This window comes from Trachymyrmex septentrionalis, unplaced genomic scaffold (assembly GCF_001594115.1).
Source record: "Trachymyrmex septentrionalis isolate Tsep2-gDNA-1 unplaced genomic scaffold, Tsep1.0 scaffold32, whole genome shotgun sequence".
Taxonomy (NCBI): domain Eukaryota; kingdom Metazoa; phylum Arthropoda; class Insecta; order Hymenoptera; family Formicidae; genus Trachymyrmex; species Trachymyrmex septentrionalis.
In genome coordinates, this window is record NW_017305485.1 from 2,827,176 (window position 1) to 2,847,611 (window position 20,436).

The following is a 20,436-nucleotide window of genomic DNA, read 5'->3' on the forward strand; positions in this document are numbered from 1 at the left end:
ATTTACTTTTTATCTCTTTCTGTTCAATAAATTTTATCTCTTTCTAGTTCAATAAATGAAAAAAAGATAAAGAGATAAACTGAACCGAGATTAAAGTTAATCTATATAAAAATAAATATTATCGCAAGGAACAACGTAAAAAAGTAAAGCGATCGAGAAGTAACAAATTAATTAAATTCACATGCTATTCTCGTCCAACTCAATTAGGCACGGCGCAATAGATATTCCATCAACTGTTCGTCCTAATTGGACAGCTAAAGTGATCTGTTAAAATTAATATTAGCTAGGCCAACGACTAGCTCTACTTGAGACAGAAAATAGCTTTTATAGAGAATGAATTTATACATTAAATCAATATTATCTGACTAGGTCGTTCCGCATCTCCTAATATATATATATACATAATAAAATAAATAAGTAAAGAGAGTTGCGGCATGACTTGGTCAGTCAATATCAATTTAATATACGAATCAATTTTCTGATGACGAATCAATTTTGTGACTCAAGTGCCTGGTCAGCAACTAAATGCGACATCGAAGGAAATCATAACAGTCAATAAGAATCTGTTTCCAAATCATCGAGAGACATTTCCGTTAAAGCACGGTATCGTTTCAACGTCCCAGAAGGTCCTTCTTTCTATCGAGAAAGCAATTTGTGAATCAGTCCAACAAAAAGGATCCGTTCGCGTCTCCGGCGAAGTAAACGATCAATACCCTTCCCAGCTGGCCGTCCCTTGGCTCTCAAAACCTCGGCTTATAACCGTCGTCTACCCTCTTCACTTTGCCCCTCGACGCGATTTTCCGCCGAACTTGGCTCCGGCGGCGAGAATTCAGGATTTATGAGACTCCGTGAGGGAGTTTTTTCCGTTCCTGGCAGCCGATGGTACGCACTTCTTCGTCCCTTCGCGAGCAATCTACCGGAATCCCGCCCTTCCACCCTTAGGGAATTCCTCTTTCTCTTTCGCCAAATATGCCCAACAAGTCTGCTCACGTTTCATAATAAACGAACCAGGAAAGGGATCAGTTTCAGAAAGCTTTCTTAGGTATTCTCAACGCCATTGTTCGTTTTTTCTACGTGAACGTTTATGGCTACCGTTAATTAGCTAATTCACTTAGAAATGGCGAGATCGAATCTTTCGCACGTTTATAGCAGGTTCGCAATATGCAAACGACTCGCTCAGGGATTATTGGTGGCACTATTTTCTGTCGACTGTGATTATCGCTGAGAGAGGTTTTAGTAAATAGACCGAAAGAGTTCACCGTTACACAGTAAAACTGCACAAGGAAGTTCCATACTTATATAGCGTAAGTTGTTTCCGCTACGACGAGCGCGACTTATCCGAGAGTGCAACACCTTTGAAAATGAAAATTGCACTCGCCTGTTTTCCTTCAAGAAAGAATTACATTGTTGTACAAGGAACTTCTAAAAGACATGCGTTGTTTCATCGAGGCACAAAGAGAGAAAATCAAGGAAATAAGATTAATGCCTGTGTTTTTTTCCAATTTTAAATTTAATCTCGGTTCGACTATTATCCATCGTCCTTCCTTCTCTAATTTTTAGAACTATGCCCGTTTCTACCAAAGTTTAATTTTAACCTTAGTTTAACTAACTCTTCGTCTATTTTTAGTTTTAAGAATTAGAAAAAGATGAGGAGCGAGTTAGACCGAGATTGAAGTTAATCTACATTAGTAGAAACGGGCATTAGAAAAAGATGAAGAATTATAAACCGAGATTAAATTTAAACTACATTGGTAGAAAGGGTCTGAGCACAAGAATTGTCATAACACTTACTTACAGATTTAAGTTGTAGACGTAAGTAACGCACAAGCTTTGCCATACGACTTATTGCCGTCTCTTGGGGATACGGGGCAATAAATTGTACGTCATATAAGAAAGCTTGTGCGTTACTTATATCTACAACTTAAGTTTAATTGTAAGTAAGTGTCACGACATTTCTTGCGCTTAGACTCAAACGGGCTTAATGCTTATTTCCTCGAACCTACGACATGAAATATTTCAAAAATATTTACAAAATATTACAAAATTTAAAATAGTTCAAAAATTCTTCATAAAATCTTTCTAAAATACAAATATCCCGGAAATCAAAATTTTTGGAATATTCTCTTTCTTACAATATTTATACAATAATTCTAAAATATTTTCATGTAATATTTTAATGTAATATTTTAAAACGTTTTACAAACGTTCACGAAATATATTTCTGAAATATTTCAAATAATGATTCATAAATATTTCATGCTACGTAGAAATAAGACCAACTTTAACCTCGGTTCAAGTTACTCTTCATCTTTTTCTAATTAAAAAAAAATTAAGAGTAATTTGAACAGAGATTAAAGTCAATCTACATTGATGGAGATGTGCGTTGGATTATTAGACTACTTTGAGGAATCTAGCGAACTCCTTCTTCTTCTTTTTCCATCTTCGAGCGAAATATGAGCTTAATTTTTTAAGCACATACATTTCGTCGCAGGACATTACGCCGCAGTCTGATCAATATGCGCTTTTTACGGCCGCGATCGATACCGCCGCGGATCTAAAATTCTGTACCATAATACGGAAGACGAATGACGAAAGAGGAACAGAAAAATACCGGCTCACGACTAACTAGTAACGCTCTGATTAACGAGGAAATCACGCTGTTTGGCTCGTCTTCGACGTGCCGATTGGCTTCCGGCTATCCATCTTTGATGCCGATTGCCGTTGGCGAAAAACAAAGACTAAAAAACATTAATCCATCAATATCTATCCGTTCCACGTTCCGTTTATCTTTCAGCCTTGAGCGAGCATCGCTGTATTCGGCGGTGGCAAGTCTCATTACATCACGACTATGTGAGTACAAGTCTGTCATACGCGATCTGAGAAAACCGGTTTACACGGTTGAGCAAATTACATCGCGGTCTTCTTCTTTTTTTACACAACGGCCAAGGTCGTAACAAAGTGGGAGCTGACTAAGTTAACTCCTTGTAGCACTAGCAACCTTCCGATTAACCCAAATCCCATCCCCATAAAGCCAAGAAACACACTAATAATGACTGGTTCATAGTCACTTTTTATATTTAAAACCGTCTTAAATCAATCTTAAGATGTCATAAGCCAATCGCAAAGTTGTATTAGCATCTTAAGATATTACTTAAAACGATCTTGAAACAAGAACTGATTATACTAAAGTGTCGGCCAATTGTTGTGTCGTTTATGGAAAATCCTTGGCAATATAAGAATTTTCAGAGCAAGAATATATGATAGACAAAATATCAGGCGACTGTCGTGTTGTTTATGGAAAAATCTATGGCAATGTAGGTAACTGCGCACGACACAATTTTTGTCGCTTTCCATAAACAACACAACAGTCGGCCGACACTTCAGCCTGCGGCACATGTTGGATTGCTCGCGTTTTAGTAAATTACTACAATTGCATCACAGAACGCAGAATTTCTAGTAATTTACTAAAATCCAAGTAATTTAACAAAAAATAAGCATTGTGTGCTGCAGGAGGCTTAAGTTTATTACATGCTTTTGCTCTAATTGTTTTCCACGAACGATACAATAGTCAGCCAGCACTTTAGCCTGCTCTAACTTGATTTTTATTTTACTCCCCAAGTCTGAATCTCATATACCACGAATGGAGATGAAATGAAAAAAGAAAACAAGTAGTCCACGAGAGGAAGTGTGTTTTAATTAATGCAATGGAGGTCGATATATATGCTTACAGTAGTACGTATACGAGGAAGACAAAAATACGATACATAGTCATGCTTAATGCCGTCGTATTACCGTCTTCTAGAACTGATCGCTACACCACACTCTTCTCTCTCTCTCTCTCTCTCTCTCTCTCTCTCTCTCTCTCTCTCCCTCTCCCTCTCCCTCTCTCTCTCTCCTTACGTTGCCCAAATTACATCTTACAAATTACATCTGAGTATACGCTTGTAGATATAAATACTTTCGGACATAAGTGTCGCGAAAACGTAGCTCAGCATGACGACGGCCAATTCAACGCTAATACAATTCTAGGGAGGACTGATAGTTCATTAAAGAGAGTAACTTACTGGATATTGCGAAATATATATTGGATACTAGAATGCCATTGTCAGATTGATCTTTTCTAGGTACAAAGGGAGGTTATTGGAACTGTAAGAATTGTGCAGAAAGGCTGAAACTAAAGAAGATAGTGGCAACGCAAGAGAGGAGGAATGACTCTACGTAGGAAAAAGTAGGAGTGAGGCGACTTCAATAAATTGCCATTCAAAGTTCAGAATAGTAGCAATATGTTTCTCGTAAGTACTATGCTAAGTATAAGTGTATGTACGTTGCATTAATATGTGTCGCTATTGCGCATCGAGTAATCGCGATTCTTCGCATACATATCTTAAAGCGATGCGTGATCGCAGAATTACGTGAGCTCTTCAAGCCGTCTGGCTTCTCAATGCACTTCCCCAGGCTCTCATTGAAATAGAAGGTGGATGTTCAAGAAAGTTACGGGTTTATGGGTTATCTTCGTAGCTTGATACTTCGTTAAATGCCGCTTCGTGAGCATTGCAATTCTCTTCATCAGGGCAAGAAACAATCTGCGTGTGTGTGTGATACTCGCTTTGATAAAGTGAACTACGATGTTCACAAAATATTAGTATTTAATAATGATAATCAACACGGAAATGACCTGTAAATCGCCTAACTTCCTTGAAGAGAAATAATTAATATTAAAAAAAAAATATCTATTAAAACCGTGAATACACGCTGAATTTTTAGCGTTTTTGCAACACTAAAGATCCAGCTTGACTATTTAGAATCTTTATTTTCTATTTGTGGAATAATTTAAAGAAACTTCCTAGAAAATATATTAACAAAAGTACACGTGATTTTTTTCCCTATTCCGCAATTCAGCGTAGAACTTAAATAGAGCGTTTACGTTGAGATAAGTATCTATATAAACGCAATAACCTGCCTCATTTCTAAGAGAATGAGATCCATTTGAAAAAGAGTGAAGCTCATAACTGTAATTGAGTTTCGTTCATGCTAGGAATCGAAGATGAGAAATAACGGTGTCTCCGTGCATGGCAAAAAAGGAACGATAATGTGAAGGAACATTTCGTGGACACAGTTATGACGAAGGAGAACGGGAGACCGAAGAGAACACGCACCTTAATTATAATATTACTATAATATGTATTACGGCAAGCGTCCAGAAAACTGAAAAGATTGAAACCGTTTAAAGTATCGCATGTGGACGCACTGATTGCTCCGAATTATTTGATTGATTGACGGAATGCAACATCACATTATCACATGTATTGTTAAATTATATTGTAATCAGCTTGAAAAGCTGCATTGTTCTCTCCTTTACGGTAAATTCGAAAGAGGGAAGAGAAGGGGGAAGGATAACATTGAGTCGATTCATTCATCAACTCTCTTCTACGAAACTACGCGTTTACACCTAACAAGCTCTCTATAATGCCACGAGTATACGATTAATTAATAGCTGTTTAGTAGTGGGTGTTAAAGGAGTTACCCTTTACATTACGTATCAGTAATACGTATTAAATAGTATCAATGGTTACCGTTTAAAAGTGACGGCCGTTGGGATGACTAGGATGAGGACTAGAGTGCATCTACTCGGGATTGGACATCGGAATCGGCTTAGAAATCACCGGCGCCGATAGGACGACAATTTTGGAAGGATTTGGCCAGCACGACCATCGTTATTGGAAAAATACGAAATTAGAAAAATAATCTCTATCACCCACGCCACACTAGACGCGCTCGCTTAGTGCCAGATACACCGCTAAGAATTTCGCGCAAACTTCTCCGTACGGATGAAAGATCGCATTAAGCGAGTCCTTGCAGCGTTGTAACCAGGACGCAACGAGGTGACTTGTAAACGGCGAACGATTTACATGTGTCGACGGGTTACTCTCTCTGTTCGGCACTATGCTTCGACTACATCTTGACTATATTTGAGAGAACTCGGTAATCTTTGCGATTATAATAAGGACGCACTGTAATCTCAAAGAAGTTACCTGATGCCTTGCATCGTGAAATCACGTCAAGCTATGTTTCTCTCTCTCTTTCAAAAAAAAAAAAAAAAAAAGAGAGGAATAAATTAACGAGACCAATCGATCCCCGGAGGTCGGAAAACATTTGAGGTAGATTTCCCATCTACATCCGGTTTAAGAAATTGGGCGGGATGGGACAGCAAATAGTTATTAGTTGTATATATATTAATATTTTCCTCAGGACAAATTAAAACTTCTCTCTCGAAAACAAGAAAGACACGTAACATAGCACGACAAATGATAATTACATGAAATCTGTTAAAAGATTTAAACCTACAAGTCTTAACAAGTTAGAAAACTATTAGACCAGAAGATTGCGCGTAAGAGAATGTTCTTACATTAAGTGCACAATTAATTGCGATGTAGTTAACCCTTCAAAAACTTAACAAAAAGACTTTATCGAACTATATTCTAACTTTGGAATAAACTTCGAAACGCTCTGTATACTGTATACTGAAAACAATTTTCCACGACATGTCATCCCAGTTTTTTTTTTTTTTTTTTCCATTTAAGCCATACCCTAAGCAAAAGTCACAAGCGCACAACCATAGCCAGTCGCTAGATTTTCCAGTTGCAACACCGTATCGTTATCATCGCTCGGATTCTTCCAATCACCCACTTCTTTCTCTCCCTCTCTCTCTCTCTCTCTCTCTCTCTCTCACTCTCTCACTCTTAACAACGTCTGTCTTTAACTCGTGAGTGGTCACGCCATGAGCATCACAAAGCACGGCAAATAAAAGATCATTATTTTTTATTTTCTCCCCACGAGATATAAAATATCTCATCTTGTCTCGCAAAACTCACACACTTTTCAGTATCTTCGGAAAAGCTCGCAATAAGTTCATTTTAATTTCTTTTTTTTTTTTTACTCTTTCCTTTTTAACAAGACGCGACCACTCACGCGTTAAGCCTGCGTCCGTGTATTATTATTACTGTGTCTCGGTAATCGGCTGCGTGCGGTTATCGGTTTTGCCTAGTCGACATTCAAGGGAGGACCGGCGGATCCCGCTCGCTAGTTAGGGTATGTCAGCTGGTAGTAGTCTCCACCCGCCGAGTCCTCATCGGGGATTTGCAATTGCTTCACCCGTTTTACTAGCGCGCTAGAACACAGAATACTGTCGCTGAATTGTGGCGTCTCCTGTGGCGGATGTGTGCGGGCATGTTCATTTTATTTACTTTGTACAAGCAAGGAAGTAAAAGACCCCGCGATATACAATCTCATAGTGTACGTAAAGTCTTATAGGGAAAAATAAAACACAGTCAGAGATACACAAGAATCCGGCTGATACATTGCCAAAAATTCGTAATATTTTCGTAAAGAGGAAAATTCCTTGCTCTCAGCGAATTAGCAGAACCTCTTACGAAAATATTATTCAATATCAGCAGTGAATCAATGTACTCTTCTAAGCGACATTTCTACCCTATAGACTTCTATATATTATTCAATACGACTTTCAGAAGAAAATATTTATACCCGTTTCCATCAACGTAGATTAATTTTAATCTCGGTTCAACTTACTATTCATGTTTTTCTAGAAATTTTCTCTAAAAATTAGAATAAGATAAAGAGTGAGTTGAACGGAGATTAAAGTTAATATACTTTTATAGAAACGGGTATTAGTCTCTCTCTATACATCTTTTTACGACCGCACACATTGAGTCCTGCTGATCGTTATCACCGTTAATGAGGAATAGAACGAAAAACGGACTGACGAAACGAGTACATGATGCCACGTCTTGATGAAAGCTTCAAGGGTATGGCTTGAAATCAGACGAGATCGAGGACAGGGATGAGGACGGGAATTCGAGGGAGAGCAAATCTAACATATATACTTTACAAAGTGTACACTTCTTTTCTCGTTCACCGAGAAAGCTATCGAGTAAAAAGGAGCTAGCAACGTGAAAGAGAGTAGGCTGTTATGCGCATGTGGCCATGACGTGCTCAAAACTTACACGATTCGCGGTAGCGCGATCGTTATTGCATGTGATACCACAAACTGAAATGTTGTATTTCATGCTCCCGATACGAAAAATATTGCTTCCTTTAATTAAGAGATAGATAAGACGAAGCTTTATGTGCAATCTCCCCACGCGATGTGCTTAATAACTTCTGCGACTTCTTTGCGGTTAATATCGTTTTAAAATGTGGACTAAAATTGTAAAATTGCATATATATCGTATTTACAATAATATATGGTGAGTATGGGATACGAAAAGAATTCTAAAGGGATATTAAATGGCACTCTTCCTCTCCAAGACTTTTGTTGATTAACTCTCGTTATTTATAACTAAACGAAAAGATAATCATATTATAGAAAAGAACAGAAGTCTGGAACATATTATAATACAGCGCGCATAAGAAAATTAAAACGTCACGGGATTACCCAAAAGGTATTGTTGAGTTTTTCATGGTATTGAAAATTCAGATAGTGCAAAAGACGCAATTTTCCCTGATATGAAATGTTGACGTTAAGTATAAAAAACCGTTTAAATGTTCCCACCTGCACACATCATTAATTTCTCATAACATACATTCACCTTTACGAAATTTTTTGTACATAAAAGAAATGATATATGAAAAGATTCGGAAGGTCATCCTGAGTTTCAGAATATGACTTACAACTACAATGAACACAGACAGCGGATATACATAAATTTAATGGTTGGATGACACATTCTTTGTCTCCTGCGTACAGTATGCATACTTTATCGACTAACTATATCATAACATCGACCAGGTACTTTTTCAGTCTTCCTACACAGTCTCTAGTTAAAGCCTGCTACAGTTTCTGCACTGTATTACAGTCTCTACTCATAACTCTGCTACAAACGCGTTGAAATTAATTAAAATTATGTATTCAAAATTATAATCAATATCACGTAACTAAAAAAATTGAAATGATTGATGCAAATGTGTGTATACAGATTTGTTCAACACACAAAAAACAGAACGATGTTGCAATTAGAATATCTACGAAGCGATATAAAACAAAAAAAGTGATACGTAAATGGAAATGAGATAGTTGTACTTGACTGGATTTTATCTATATATGAAAGAATAATAACATCGGGAAAGAATAACATCAGCGAGAAAACAGTTCGTTTGCCCCGATTAAAGGGGAGGAACATCTTTGTATGATTTACATATCATTTACAAGTACGTCACGCGTTGTAAATTTAACCGCGGGATAATATTACACTAATCATTCTGAAGAAGCATCATGCATCACGGAGTTTTATGTTTCGACAGCGACGCAAGCATGAAAGGTAGTGAAAAATGTGAATACACACCCGGATTCGGTAGCGGCCTGATTGTTAATGTTACCGCTGTTGATGGAATTGTTGTTGGCGGAATTGGAATTCACCTCCTCCATATGCGCAGTGTTCAGCAACGAACTCCATTGCCTCATCACTTCTTCGCCCTGAGCTTCCAGCTCGGAAATTATAGTTGCGTCATCCAGCTCGTGCAATGCAGGATTGGAATTTAATCTGAAAGAGAAAGAAAGATAAATAATGATAATTTAATTCTAACAAAATAGCAATATGTTTATTTCTCTATTCAAGCTAATCTATAACGTATCTCGCTTATCAAAAATTATATCGCTTAATGCTAACCGCTGTTGTTCCTCGTAAGAGCTTGCGTCGCTGCCATCGTAATCTAACATTAAATCATCCGACGCGATGGATTCGCAGGGCGATAAAGTGTCTACGCTGCCTGCACGATGCAAACGTTGCCCGTGATGAGGACTATTCATTACGCCTTTGATATGCACGCCATCTGTAAACACAAATCACATGTATTGTCAATATATAAAATATATATTTCAATAAAAAATATCCAACATATACTTAACAAAAATATATTCATTTCTATTGAGATTATTATTAAAATTCAATAAAAACTTAACAATTTACACCTAAATATACTTGAGAAGAATAAGAACTCTAAGAATAGCAAATCTGTACTCACTCTTAGAACTTGTCTCAACCAGAGTATGGCTATTCTCGGTGATTACTTGACCGCCCATAGCGGATTGCGTTTCGATTCTCGCTCTCGGGTTGTTGTCATCAAAGATCAATCCGGGTTGATCCGCGATTTCATCGTCGAAGAACTCTCTACCCTCGGACAAGCTGAGCGAGTTGGAGGCGTTCGTCGGCGTGCCCGGACCGTCGTCCTCGAGAGTGTTGTCCGAACGCTCGTGCGCGTGTTCCTCATCTCTCTTCGAGGGCTTTCCATCTGACTGCGTGATACTGGCGGTAGGACTGTCAAACAGGCTGTCAACTGGTGAAGTCTCGTCGTCTATTAAAGTGGTTGTGGTAGCAGCGGCGGCGGCGAATGCGGGATCCTCGATGGTGAGCAACACCGAGCGTAGAACGTTCTTCGATGTTGCGCCGCTTTTCGTGGCAGCGGTGATTGCTTGCGCGTGCTGAGCAATAATAGAGTTGGTACGCTGATATTCGTCGCTGGAGCTTAACGAGTACTCGTCTGCCATGGCTTCACCGTGTCCATATTCGGGATCGTCCGAACTGGGAGGGCTAAAGTCCGATTTGATGGACGGGACCTTTTCTGTGCGCGATCGATCTTTGTAGACCTTCTCCTCACTCAGACATCCCTCGTCGTAGCCCTCCGAGGACGTGGTGGACATTGACGCAGTCGAGTCGGTGTATCTATTGTCCTTGTTAACGATTCGCTGATATTGCGTAGCCCGCTCTCGCACAAAGCCAGTATTTAGATTCACCGCAGCGGTTGCGAAAGATTTAGGCAACGGGATCACCGAGATCTCCGTGACAGTGCTGTCATCGTCACGGACATCTCTCACGTCAAAGCTTTTGCCGGACACCACCATGCGCAGGTTTCTCGGTCTGCCGACGCCGCGTCTCCTCAGAGAAGCATCATCCATGTAATCCATCGATCTGATTCTATCGTTGTCTTCCGAACCGATCGGTTGGCTGCTGACACCCGAATCTTCAGTCACCGAACCTTCCTTCGAACTGGACGAGCCCTTCGACGTGGATATCTTTCTGCTTTGATTTGCTGCAGTCTTAGCGATCTTCGAATTCGAGTCGTTTACTCGTACGGCATATTGAGGTAGCGGCAGATGACTGGTGTGCAGCGTGTACCTACTGATGGGTTCTGGAATGCCTGAAACTCGTTTGTTCGCGTCTGTGTGTTGCACCATCGAATTGCCGCCGTAAGCCATGTTATTCGATTGCGGTGGGCGAGATTTTGCTGGTACCGTCGTGCCGCACAAATGCTGTGGCACGTGCGCAACGACCCTGTTTGGTTGTTGCTGTTTGACAAAGTAGTTCTCTTGTTGCTGCTGCTGCTGCTGCTGCTGTTGCTGCTGCTGCTGTTGCTGCGAATATTGCTGCAGCTTCTCCTGATTGTAGTGACTGATGCTGTGGCTGTTGCAGATGTCGCCAACCTTGTTCGTGAATCTCGCTTGCGGCTGCCGATAGCCAAAGCGATTTGTCCTGACGCCGATACCACTCGAATCCTTCTTTGGCGGTGCCAACCGCGGTGTCGACCGGCCGGATGACGAATTGTGAATCATATTGCTGTTATCATCGTCCATCATCCGCCTGCGATCCTGCTCCGGGCCGGCCGACTTTGATCGTGGGTGCAGCAGGCTCTTCTCGTTGGTGGTACCGGCGACATAGTTCGTTATCGGCATAGGAATCCCGCTGGTGGGCCGTCGCCTGAAGCCGAAGGACATCGCGGTGCCGCGTGTGTGCGACGTGCCGCGCTTCGAAGAGCCCTGAAACGAGGATTTCTTCATTAGAAATTTGTCATACAGGATGTCTGTGTGAAAAAACTGAGGGGCGCAGAACACAATAAGATAATACGATGACAAATGTAAGAAAAATTGCAAAGATAGAATTAAAGTAAATTACATACACACGCACACATCATTCTTATCAGAGATTCTTTTAGCTCTTCCGACACAAATCGCTTGTTAGAAATGCAAGAAATAGTTTATTACGGCAAAGTTCTCGACGGGTTCTCGATCGATCTGTCTCGATCGCTATCGCGTTTCTACAGCCGACACGAACAAAGCACTTCGTAATCAAGCTGTAAGAGCTGGGATTATCAGCAGCGTATCGTTCCTAGTCACGCATTAACTACGATTATCCGCAGAAGAAGATCAATATCCCACGTAATTCAATTTCGACGATTGGATTGCGAAATTTTCCTCCAGCCGATTATGTGTTATAAATCCGGGCCATTTAATCTAAGCACGATCTTGGCCTTTTTATTCTTAAGACTTATATTTTGCTTTCTATTACGAATATCCATTCGGCATTAGGCTGCCAAGTGCGCATACATACCGTACGCTCGTGAGATTTCGGGGTCTGTTCGACGAACCTTTTGCTCGGTTCCCGACTGCAACAATATTAATCGATATTCGCGTGCGGATTATATAACGGCGCGGTGCTGATAGCGCATCCCGCCGCGGGAGTTCTCCGGAACAATGTGCTCGCGAGCACCGCATTGTCCATGATCGAGACGACTGAGGAACGACGGAACACGCCTCTGTGCGACTCGTGGAAGCTGTCTGATAGTCATCGCGTACAGTGGTCCATTTGAACTCCAGAAATAGCGTAACCGCGGCTGGCAGACCGACAAATCTGGGGATCGTATTCGCGCTTTGGGCGCTTTGGGCGCGTTCGCGAAGAGGCTCGCGAAACCCTAGCTGACTCGTCGCTTTCGACACAGATGTCTCGTGACAGCCGCAAATCGACCGCGAAATCGTCGTTCTGACGATTACGCATGTGGTACACATTTCCACGTTATACACGGCAAATGCGTAAAATGCAATGTCGTGTACGCTTATAAAGCAATACAACCTAAATTGTCAGTCCGCAAACACAATTGAGTAGTAAGCCTTAAGTCTTAAGAAATAGATAGATCAATCACGGTCTCATGGGAGAGGAATAATCGCTTTGGTCAATTCCTTCCTGGTCTTTTGTGTTTGCGGAGTGAAAAATAATGAGTGCTTTTCAGCAAGAGACACGGTCAATTTATCCTTGTTGTTTGCCAATGTTAAACAAAGATGATATGATCACAATCTATTTTCTAATTTTTACTAAAAACGCGCATAATTTGCGATCGTTAGCGATGACAGGTAGTGTGACACACCTGGAAAGTATCAAATGTATTCAGAACTTCTTCGATCATATCTATCAATTTTCGAACAATATCAAGGATCATTTTCAACTCCCAAAATATAAATTCAACTGTACTGACTTTAACTAAACGATATAAAAATTTGCGATTCAGGAAATCTCGGCAAATGACACTCTGACGATGTTTATCGAAAATAATCCCAGCCGATTGACACGCGCACTGTCACACGGCTGTCCTTCGAGCAGGTTCTCCGTGAAGAGGAGGATCCGAAGAGAAGGAACGTTCTGTTCGGAGCATCCCTTACCGCAACACCGATGCCCTTCTCGTTCTCCAGCGGGTCGTCTTCGCATCTCGTGCTGCCGTACCGGTACTCCATGACGAATGCTTCCGGGCCAATGTCACACGGCCGGTCGTCGATCGATTTCTCACGGGGATTGACGGTCGTCCACCGTCGTTTTAAGTCGCCATGCCCCGAATATATATATTTAACCGGTGCGAGGAAAGTGTCCTTGTCGGAAGAGGCGCGTGAAAGAGGGATGGTACAGAGCTCCCTTCGTGATCCGTCACATCGTAAGGATGGCATACGACGGCGCACCGACGTCGCCCTCCGTCGCCGTTGTCGTCGTCACCCCCGCGTTTCTCGCTCTTCCTTCGTCTTGCTTGTTACCTCGCGACTTCGGCCTTGTCGTGCTCGGGACGCGAAGGAAAGCGAACACGGGGATCGATCCGGCCATCTGCGCCGGCGTCGCGACGCCGACGTGCTCACGGCGACGCAGCCCAGGGGCTTATTTTGCGGATGCGCCCACGTCCCAACTTCTATCCGGTATACAGGATGTTCCTCGAGAATTGCGAGAGGTGTGTCCGATCCGTTCGACTCATTTTGACCTCGAGATTATTCGTAGGTCTGATAAAGACAGATAACTCGAACGGACCGTCTAATTTTCGTTGGTCAGATGTATCCTGACTCGACGAAGCTGAATCTAAGCGGTCTAGAAACGAGTTCGTCCCGTCTCTCTTTTTTCCGTCAGGGTTGAAGACGAATCGATTTCACATCCCTGCCACCGATCGCGTTCTCATTTATATGGCATAGACGCACTCTGTATATGACTTGGATGATTCAACGTGTCCAAATGTATTCGTAATCAGTAGGAGCGGTTCTTTGGAGTCCGCAACACGATGACAATTGTCTAAAATCGATGAAGCGAAGCTATTTCATTCGCGCAAATAACTTCCTATTCGTTTTAGGGGTCTCATCCGAAAGAATCGTGAGAACGTCACCTTAGAATGGTGCGAATCAATCTAGATCAAGGGACAACATTAATATAAAACTAGATTTGATTACGTAACGCCATACGCAAAAAAAAAAAAACGATTTTACTAAAATATCTAAAAATTTAGTTAGATATGGATATGAAAATAATTTTGTTAAACTATCAAAATAATTACACACAGAAAGATATATACTGTATGCAGAGCTGGGCATGTATTCGAAATATTTTTATTTGAAAAATAATATTTGTAAGACAATTGTATTTTGTATCGTGCATTTCAACGCAACACATGCAAATATTTTGTATTTTGTGTTTCATGGCAGCATATAAAAGTATTTTGTATTTTCTATTTCAAATACTAAGATTGACAATTAATGTTATTATTTGAATTACAAAGTACAAAGGACTTACAATTTTCCGATTTTAAATATAAAGTACATAATATATTTTATGTGTTTCGCTGAAATGCAAAAATGTATATATATATATATACCTGTATTGCAAAAACTATGTTTTAAATAAAAGTATTAGGTTGTTCGGAAAGTAATTTTGTTTTTTCCCAACAGAAGACTTATTGTATTTTTTCACAGCCAACTTCACACTTAAGCCGCATAATCATTATATATTTTGACAGCTGATATAGCAAGGCTTGCTTGTGAAAAAAGTTCGATTGATTCTACGCAGTAGTTTCTGGTTGGTGCCCTATCAAATATGGAAAGCAGCATTTTCGGCATATTTTACTTTTTTACTATCGAAAAGGTAAAAATGCTGTTCAGCAAGAAAAAAATTATCCGATGTGTATGGAGAAGATGTATTGACAGAACGCCAGTGCCAAAACTGGTTTGCAAAATTTCGATCCGGCAATTTTGATGTTGAAGATGCACCACGTTCTGGAAGGCCAGTTGAAGCTTATGAAGACACAATAAAGGCATTAATTGATGCAAATCGGCGAATAACAACTTGTGAGATCGCTGAGAGATTAAATTTATCGAATTCGACCGTTCATGATCATTTGAAACGCGTCTGATTGAAAATCGTCTTTCATTTTCATAATAAAAAACGAAATTACTTTCCGAACAACCTAATATTTCAAATACATGCCCAGCCTTGACTGCAAGTAATAATTACTTGTTTCAAGTATTTCGAAAGTTCATATATCTGCAAATCTATCATAAGTTTATCAAATTTATTCAAAATATATTCTGAAACCTAGTAAGTTTGATACTTGAATCAAGATTATTAAATTAAGACAAATTCGATTAGCTTATTATTATATAAAGTCGCTTCTTCGGTCAATTTTATAATATTAAAAGAAAATAAATTCTTGTTTTAAGTACATGATAACGAGTTTTATAATAAATATTACAAATAAAATTATTATCGACGTTGTTTGTTAAAGATAACCGTTACTTAAAGGAAAGAAAGCAAATTGAGCAATCATTTTTTAAAAAGAGAATAATATTTTTCTGTGTATGTAGGAAACTCAATGATAAGCAAAGCTGCAAAAAATTTTGATATTTCGGCAATTAGATTGTCCTACGTAATGTTGAATTATCTAGCTAAATTTTTAGATACTTCAGCAAAATCATTCTTTTCATATAAGTATACGTTTATAGAAGCTACCAGTTTTACGAACAAATAAATCGGTGAATCGACATAAAAATTTCCTAATAAATTCGAAGATTTTTTATCTTGTTATCATTTCATTTTCTTCAAATTAAGATCTTTCACAAAAAGATCGGTTTTGCTGAAGTATCTAAAAATCCAGCTAGATACAGATCTGAAAATAATTTTGCTGGACCATCAATATAACTATGTAGAAAGCTTAAACGTTGATGATAATGCTGGAAAAAGTTTTAATATTCTAGCAAGTCGTATATGTAATTATTTTGATAGTCGTATGTAATTATTTTGATATCCCAAACCAAATGATTTTCAGATCTGTATCAGCTCACTTTTTAATACTTCAACCGTTCTTTTCGTGTTGCAGTCGATGCTGCTGATAAGATAGTTAAGCCTTTGCGCTTCACGTCGCGATAACGCCGCGGACAAAGGAAGTTTCATAGATAAAGGTAAGAGTTCAGGTGATCGAAATGACTCGAGCGAACTTCCTTGTCCGCATCGTTCATCGAGGCTCTCGTGCATACAACGGCCACATGCACGCGCGCAACCGTTTCACGAAGGAAAAGAAGAGTTTCCGCTTTAAACGTAGACATCTCGGGATGAGATCTTCGGTTGAAAACCGGCAGCTTCTAACGAGAGGACATCGGGGAAACAATAGCAAGAAGCGGCATTTGATCCGGCGTGTGATTTCGCCGTGCGAATCGGCACGATCGTGCGCGAGGAGGCGAGACAACGCGGGGATAGACAATGGGGAGAAAAGATGAGAGTTCTCTCCGCGATTTCTCCTTCTTCGCACCTGAACCGTGCACGCGCCGCGGCCACAGGTTCTCTCTGACATTCTCCAGCCTCTCTGGTTTCCGGCGTGGGGCTGCCGTGCAATCGGCACGCGTGACGACGAACAATGGAAAGCACGTCGTCGTCGTCGGCCGAAACGGGATCGGTCGCGTGAACCGCGGTATGTTTCCCGAGCGAGCATAAAAGCATTTCTCACAAGAAGCAACGAAGGTTTTGTTAAAAGAATAAACCTCAATGAAACCGTTTGAGAAGCGGAATCGTCCTGATTGCGCAAACTATAGCGACGATTAATGAATAAACATCTATTGATGAATAAACATTGGTTGATTCGCGTACGTATAAAAGAATTACAATAAGTTGAGTACTGAAATTCGCACGGATTCTTAACGGATTCCTAGAGATGCGAAGAGACGTGAATTGACTCTTTACACGGAAAGAACGATTTTGTGTTGAAGTATATAAAAATTTAGACTAGATATAAGCCAGTATTCGTATATAGTCAGATCTTATATTTAACACCGTCTTAAGTACAGTCTTAAGATATCATGAACCAATCAGAAGTTGGTATTTATAGTCAATTCTTATTTTAAGACCCTCTGATTGGTTCGTAACATCTTAAGACTGTAGACTTAAGACTTGAGACAAGCTTGAATATAAGATCTGACTATGATTACCGGCCAGAGAGCCGTATTAGCATTTTAAGACGGTCTTAAAATGAGAAGGGATTATAAATGCCGTCCGTAGATTAGAAAATAATTTTGTTAGATTATTCAAATAATTACATAGGATGCTCCAACTGGTCACTCGAATAACAAAAGTAAGATTCTGATTATTCTTATTGAATACCAAAACTTTTTGCAACATTACTTATTATATTTATAAGTTTCCTACATAATTATTTTGACGGTCCAACAAAATTATTTTCATCTATATCTAGCTATAAATTTTTTAATATTTCAACAAAATTGTTCTTTTCGTGCAGCATTTGCCGATTACTTTTAAATATACCTTCGCGAACGATTATATAAGAAAGACCCGCGGTTTGCGGGTCATCTTCGTGTCTTCATGGAAAAAACGACTTTACTGAAATATCTAATTCAGCTAGATACAATACTATCTGAAAATAACTTTTTTCAGACGATTAAAATAATTATATAAGAACCTCAAGCATGATGAATTTAACAAAATTATTTTCAGATCTGTGTCCAGCTAATCTGTATCCAACTTAGATGCTTCAGCAAAATCGTTCTCTCCGTGTTGACACATCATTAAACGCCAACATTTCGTTAATATTGCGGTTCATTTTATTATACAATAGAACGAGAAACAACCTGATACTGATCAGTATCGGGATCAATGAACTGCAATATTCGCGAAACGTCAACGTTTAATAATGTATCAAGACGTGGAGCAAATCATGTAGCTACTTTTAAAAAAAAAAGTACCTGTGTAAGCCTCAAAGGTATTATCAATTAACTCAAATATGTGAAGGCTATTTTCTATAAGACTATATTTATCTACTCCAGTGCATCGACACTGGACAGGATGAAGTGCAAGTCTAGGCAACGTAATCGCTTTTAAAGCGATTTATAACGTTTCATGTCCGTTCGAAGATAATTAATTCGTCGCGATTCGTGCATGAGAAAGTTAATGCGAGCTGCGAAAGTGGAGATCGATGTAACTTACAGGGATACAACGGGATACGTTCGACAGTCGAATTATTCTTAGTTTCATCGTTAAAGGAGGCATTCGAGCATGCGATACGCTTATCTGCAAATCATATATGAAAGCGTAGACTTCGATCGCGAATTATAAAAAAGGAGGATCGACGATAATAATTGTAATATTTGCGTCGAAACTGCACGCTCGACCATTTAGATCGTGCGAAATGAAACTGATATGCGGTACAATGTCGAAAGATAGAGAACATTATCGTTATTCAACGCCTTCGTGTTGCAGTGAAACGTCGAACGCAATATTCAGTCACGCGTCGCTGGCTATCATTTTTACAGAAAGGAACTGAACAGGTTGCAAGGCGGTTTAGCGACGCGGACACGGATGCGCGCGAATGATCTATTCATGATTCATGGATGAAGCGCGATCCCGTTGCGGGTGGAATCGCATTTGAGAAAGGGCGTTGAACCTCGACGTGGCCTTCAGCCTAGCCGTCCGCGCGATCAGCTGCTTTTTCCGCTATACGCGTACATGCTGTGTATACATGATACTTGGCATAGCACATTCATACATGCATATGTACATAAGCGATCCCTCGTGGATATTGCGTAAATGCAATAACGGCGGAAGCTAGGGACACACTCGATGTCGATGGTGAACGTGGATCTTGAAGTTCAACGTCCATCGGCGGTATAGTCGATGTTATTCATTTCGTTCGGTAGAAAAAAAGCAGCTTTAAAACTGTTGTAAGATTCTTTATTACGACTGAGAGATTTATCCTTAGTTTTTCACTGGATCTAAATGTACCTAGTCAGCCAAGTCTGCTTGAACAGGTTTTTCAAAGCGTTTACTGACAAATTTTGTGAGTAGAAAAGTTTTAGAAGGATCTATTGTATAAAATGCCTTGACAACAGAATGTCATAAAAAAATATATTGTAACAAAATTTATTTATATTATAATTGAGGCATTCGAGGCAAAAATTGAAAAAATTTGTACATAGTTTGACGCAGATTGACAGCAGAAATCTACATTCAACAAATTCTGCTCCATTTTTACCAATCTGCTATCAAGTCAGACCAGGTCTAAACACAGATGGTACTATTGCACTTTTCTCGTCGAATTTGCTGCCAATCTGCTGGATTTGCTTGAATATAAATCAATCATATTAAATAGAATTGTCACAAATTCCCTATCCCAAAATTCCGTAATTTTTCCCTGACTTCTGGATAAAATTCCAGGTTTTTCTCTGCTTTCAATAATATTTTGAATCTTTTTGTATTTTCGTCCTGATTCGAAAACCGTCAAATATTTTGTTGAAAGAGCAATTTAATACAGTAATGTAAATTACTACTAATGTTGCTGACACTGCTTGCGTTGAATTGTTAAATTGATAGTACTCCAAAATTACGTAGGTATGATATGTACATATTAATATCTTTTAAAGCCAAGAATTTTAATTTTGCAGAATTTCTCTGATTTCCCTGATTAAAAAATCCTACAGTTGCAAAACTGCTTTTTCTGCTGCACGCACTCTCTAAATTCTTTGGAGTGGAATTTCACTCTAAATATTTCACTTTATTATAAAGAAATATAAATTTTAAACAACTTGTATACTCTCTAAATTCTTCTAAAATGATATCTTATTCTAAAGAATGAAAATTAAATCAGTCTTAAAGAAGAGTGGTTCAATCTTTAAGAGTGAAATTTTACTCTTCAAAATGAGATTCACTTTAAAAGTTTTAGAGAGCCGCCTTTATCGCTATTCCTAATTAAAAGTTGAGTCGAAAAGGCTTCTTCCAATTTTGCAATTTTCGTGATAGTTCGTGATTGGGCAGCCGGATACGCGCTTATTCGGCAATATTTAGAAATTAATAT

The 20,436-nt window shown here is 39.4% G+C and overlaps 1 protein-coding gene across 9 annotated transcripts in view; it reads right to left on the minus strand.

Annotated features, from left to right (window-relative positions):
• The window catches only part of LOC108749973 (putative mediator of RNA polymerase II transcription subunit 26), a 36,951-nt gene that overhangs the window by 9,904 nt on the left and 6,611 nt on the right, over nucleotides 1-20,436 (minus strand). For 5 of the 9 annotated variants that reach the window (XM_018489086.1, XM_018489085.1, XM_018489084.1 and 2 more), the window contains exons 1-4: nucleotides 13,502-13,889; nucleotides 10,039-11,827; nucleotides 9,684-9,846; nucleotides 9,360-9,557 (exon numbers count right to left, since the gene is read on the minus strand). In XM_018489086.1, coding sequence (XP_018344588.1) covers nucleotides 9,360-9,557; nucleotides 9,684-9,846; nucleotides 10,039-11,827; nucleotides 13,502-13,780 — 2,429 coding nt within the window. In that variant the 5' untranslated portion in view covers nucleotides 13,781-13,889. Of the gene's footprint in view, nucleotides 1-9,359; nucleotides 9,558-9,683; nucleotides 9,847-10,038; nucleotides 11,828-11,967; nucleotides 12,018-12,398; nucleotides 12,634-13,501; nucleotides 13,890-20,436 lie in introns of those variants that run through there. The other 4 variants (XM_018489088.1, XM_018489087.1, XM_018489092.1 and 1 more) reach the window with 3 other exon arrangements.